Source organism: Colobus angolensis, unplaced genomic scaffold (assembly GCF_000951035.1).
Source record: "Colobus angolensis palliatus isolate OR3802 unplaced genomic scaffold, Cang.pa_1.0 Scaffold9, whole genome shotgun sequence".
Taxonomy (NCBI): domain Eukaryota; kingdom Metazoa; phylum Chordata; class Mammalia; order Primates; family Cercopithecidae; genus Colobus; species Colobus angolensis.
In genome coordinates, this window is record NW_012122931.1 from 6,282,507 (window position 1) to 6,286,791 (window position 4,285).

At 53.7% G+C, this 4,285-nt stretch overlaps 1 protein-coding gene across 2 annotated transcripts in view; it reads right to left on the reverse strand.

The window, feature by feature from the left end:
• The window catches only part of TBC1D13 (TBC1 domain family, member 13), a 29,239-nt gene that overhangs the window by 20,512 nt on the left and 4,442 nt on the right, over nt 1-4,285 (reverse strand). For both annotated transcript variants that reach the window (XM_011931262.1, XM_011931261.1), the window contains exons 3-6: nt 4,077-4,117; nt 3,407-3,468; nt 3,169-3,268; nt 1,951-2,033 (exon numbers count right to left, since the gene is read on the reverse strand). In XM_011931262.1, coding sequence (XP_011786652.1) covers nt 1,951-2,033; nt 3,169-3,268; nt 3,407-3,468; nt 4,077-4,117 — 286 coding nt within the window. The remainder of the gene's footprint in view (nt 1-1,950; nt 2,034-3,168; nt 3,269-3,406; nt 3,469-4,076; nt 4,118-4,285) is intronic.

Sequence of the window (4,285 nt, forward strand, 5' to 3'; positions counted from 1 at the left end):
CCTGGGCGACAGAGCGAGACTCCATCTCAAAAAAAAAAAACAAAAAAAAAAACAAAACAAAAAAAACAGAACCTATTTCCCTGGGTCACGGAGTGGTTCTTGACTTGAACATGGCAATCAGAACAACTCGTGGGTAAACACTGCACCAACCCCAGCCTGAGAGCATAAGAGGCAGTGCCTCCTTTCTCCCGCAGCCTGGCTGAGTTGCCCTGTGCGGGGGTCATATGGGGCCATCTGAAGATAAGCCTGGGCTGAGGAGCAGCACCCACGGTGGCAAGGGCAAGGAGTACCCTGCTTTATCCTGCCACGTGCCTTCTTCCCCGGCCACAGGGCACTTTCATGTGCTATGCCTCAACCCAGCAGACTCTTCCACCCAGCTTGCTGCCTCCCTGCTGCCTCCTTCTCTTTCACATCTCATTCTGAGCCTACTCTCTGGAAAGGCTTTCCTCAACCCCCTAAAGGAAAACAAGGCCTCCTTCTGATTCTCTAAAAGCATCAGTTTTTCCCTCCTTCACAGCATTACAATATTTGCAATTATGTATCTGTTTCCAGGTTTAGTATATGTCTCCTGACTTACACTGGAAGCTCTCCGAAGGCAGAGACTGTTTCAGTCCTGCTTACTCCTAAACCCCTCCTGACACAGGTACTCAGCCATTCTTTGAGAAGGAGCTGAATGGAGGGCCACCTGTCTGTGCTGGTGCAGACTGACTTGGGCACCTGAGAGCTGCCCCTTGGAGGTTCTGAAGGGTCACTGCGGGCCAGAGTGCCGGCTTGTCCTGTCTGACCAAGTGCCAGGGGTCCCAGGCAGGCTTGTTGTACAAGGACCCTTCTCTGATGGAGATCTGATCATTCTAAGGGCCTCTGTATGTGCTAAGACAAGCACAACAGTCCCACGTATCTGTGGAGACCCACCCCATTCTGTGCCCTTAGCCTGAACTACCTTACTCCTACTTACAATAGAGTAATGATCAGAGGGTGTGAGTCACTTGCCCAAGGTCACACAGCTAACAACCAGTGAGGGCGGAATGGAAATCAGGCAAATGGACTCCAGAACCCAAACCCTTAGCCACTCCACCCACCTGTGGACAAGGCCTGCCTTCTAGCTCCTCACCTAGTCCAACACGCTGCCAAACTCCCCAGCCTGACAGGGCCGCAGAGCCAGCATCTCCACATTTCTTTACCAAGTGGAAAAGCACAAACACACTGTAGCTCAAGATTTTAAAAACTGTGTATCTGACCCTGTCACTCCTTTGCTCAAAACCTTTGCATGGCTGCCTCATGCTTAGAATCAAGTCCAAGGTCCGGCCCCTATCTGGCCCCCTGGCCTTGGCATTGTTCCTCAGATGTGTCAAGCTCTGTGGGCCCTCTGGACCTTGTCAAGGGCAGTTCCCTGCCCAATGTGGCCTTTGCTGCACTCTTCCCCTGAGGCCTCCCGCTCCTCAGATCTCAGCTGAATCACCGCCTCTCAGGTGAGGTTTCCCCAAACCCCCTCAAATTTTCCTTCAAGAGCATTTACCACGAATGCCATCTGCTAAGATCTAATGGGCTGAATGTCTGTCTTGCCATCTTCCCTTCTAGGTTCTAAGATCCTTAAGGGGAGGGAACACATCAGTCTATTCAGTGCTCAACCCTGAGCTTAGTGCTAAGCCTGGCATGCAAGAGGGGCTCAATACTTGCTCAATGAATGTCAGATGAATCCATAAATGCCTGGGGTACGAATGAAATTCCAGCTCAGATAAGAACAGCCAGGTACATGCAAGGACAGAATATCCCTCGCTAGCCTCATTCTCAGCCTGTCATCAATAGGGCCTGGACCCAACCGCTGAGACAATCCACCAGCAGCTCCGCAAACACCCACCCATGGGCCTGGCCTGCAGATGGAAAAGACAGAGCTGCAGAGAGCCCCAGAAGTCCCATGGGCCAGCTCCCGGCCCCAGGCCCCCTGCCTACCGGACATCTTTGTCGATCTGCAGCAGCACCTCGTTGTCCTTGAAGTATGTGTTCCACCGGCTGTCAGGGTTGGGGTTGAGTGGCTGTGGGGAGAAATGAAGATGCTCTGTCCGAGGCCCAGATAGGCACCTGGGCCCGATTTTATCCCAGAAACCTGAGCAGTGGCCTTGCTGCAACAACCCAGCACACACTGAGGTGTGGCCCTGACACCACCTGCAAGCGACTCAGAGGAGCCAACACAGCCCTTCCCACAGCCTCCTGAATCCGTTTGAACTCCACAGTCGGGAGCCCAGCCTAGTAGCCACCTCTGAGTACATCTCTGCTGGGCAGGGACTCTGTTCCTTTTCTGTCCATTGCTCTAGCTCGAGAACTTTGCATATAACAGTTGCTCAGTAAATGTTTGCTTGCTGAATGAATGAATTTGGTTTCTTCAGCTCTCATTCATCGATACTCTGAGTTGTCAATTTCTTTTTTTCTTTTTTTTTTTTTTTGAGACGGAGTCTCGCTCTGTCGCGCCCAGGCTGGAGTGCAGTGGCCGGATCTCAGCTCACTGCAAGCTCCGCCTCCCGGGTTTACGCCATTCTCTCGCCTCAGCCTCCCGAGTAGCTGGGACTACAGGCACTCGCCACCTCGCCCGGCTAATTTTTTGTATTTTTTTTTTAGTAGAGACGGGGTTTCACTGTGTTAGCCAGGATGGTCTCGATCTCCTGACCTCGTGATCCACCCGTCTCGGCCTCCCAAAGTGCTGGGATTACAGGCTTGAGCCACCGCACCCGGCCTGAGTTGTCAATTTCTATCTGTGAGTCTGGGCCTGGGGCCCATCCATTTCTTTCTCCTGCGCTGTGAAGCCCAGGGAGGAGCTCAGCATTTGAGGAGAACAATGCTTCCTGGCAGCCACAGAGGGCAGCCTAGCTTCCCTCTCGCCCTGCTCTGACTTTCTTCAAGCAACCGGAATGAGGGTTGAAATAGAACATGTCCTCAGAGCACCTGACGCAGGGCTGCCCCTGCAGTGCTCCCTGGACCCAACTATCGTTTGTCTTCCTGAGCTCAGGGCCCCCAAGCTTAGCAACCCAACACAGAAAGGAGGAACTGGGAGGTCCAGAGGGGACTGACACCAGACTGCACCTACCCCCTGGCATGCAGGGGACCTCGCCTGCTCCAAGGCCGCCACCCCTCCACATTCTGTATCCTGGGTCTCTGCTGCCAACCTCTACTCACATGGTCCTCAAAAGTCACATCCTCCCTGGACACACCCATGTTGGCCTTGGCAATGCCAGGCTGGATGATCATTTCCCTCAGGAACTGGGCATACAGCTCCCTGCAGGAGACAAGCGAGAAGGATGATTCCCGACCGTCCTGACCAGAGCAGCAGCTGCAGGAGGCAGGGCGGCCCTGGCAGCACTGGCTCCGTCAGATGCAAGGGCCCTCCTGTCACTGCCCTTACACGGGGTCTCACCTCTGTTTGGCCAGGATGGAGGTCCATGAGGCTCTCTCCAAGGGAAGGTAGTTCAAGAGAATCTGCACAGAGGGAGAGGGGCAAAGCTCTGGTGACCCTCCTGCACCAACGTCAGTCTTTAGGCAGGGCTGACAGGCCTCAAGAAAAACATCTCATAAAGTCCCAAGACAAGATGGGCTGAAACCCAGGAATGCCGGCATGAGCTAGGGGTAGCCTCCCCCTTCCTCCCCACTGCCTCCCTCCTCCTTTAACCCAAACCAGCCCTTCCCTCTGCTTTTCCTCACACAGACTCTTCCACACGATCATCAGACCCTGTGCTCTAAAGGGCTGGAAACCAGTACACTGGGCTTCCATGGCCACCTGAGCTGGGAGCTTTGGGCAAAGCACAGCCTTTGTTTTGCCCCAATAAGCATGACTTTTACTGTACTTCACGGACCAGGAAGCAGAGGTCTTCATTGTTGGCATTACAAAGTATCCCATCCCCAAGGGGAATTCCAGAGACGACACCAAGAGGAACAGAAAACCCAGAACTTCCCAGAGAAGTTCCCTCAGACAAGCAAGGAAAGGTGCAGAACAGGAGGAAGAAGCCAGAACAGGAGGTAGGGGCAGCCTATGCAGGAAAACCCAGGGACTCTCAGCACAGCGGAAGGCCCACCCCAGGCACACCCACCTTCCAGCAGAGGCACCGCAGTCCGCCCTCACAGGGGATGCCTGTGGACACAGCAAGCAAAGGTCATGTCCCAGGCCAGAGTCCCAGAATCCCCAGCCCTTCACCTTGGAGCCAGCTAGCGGGGAGTAGAGTGGGCAAGAAGTCCTTCTTCAAGAATCATTTCCCCAAGAAAGATTACTAGACTGGATGGTTTTTTTTTTTTTTTTTTT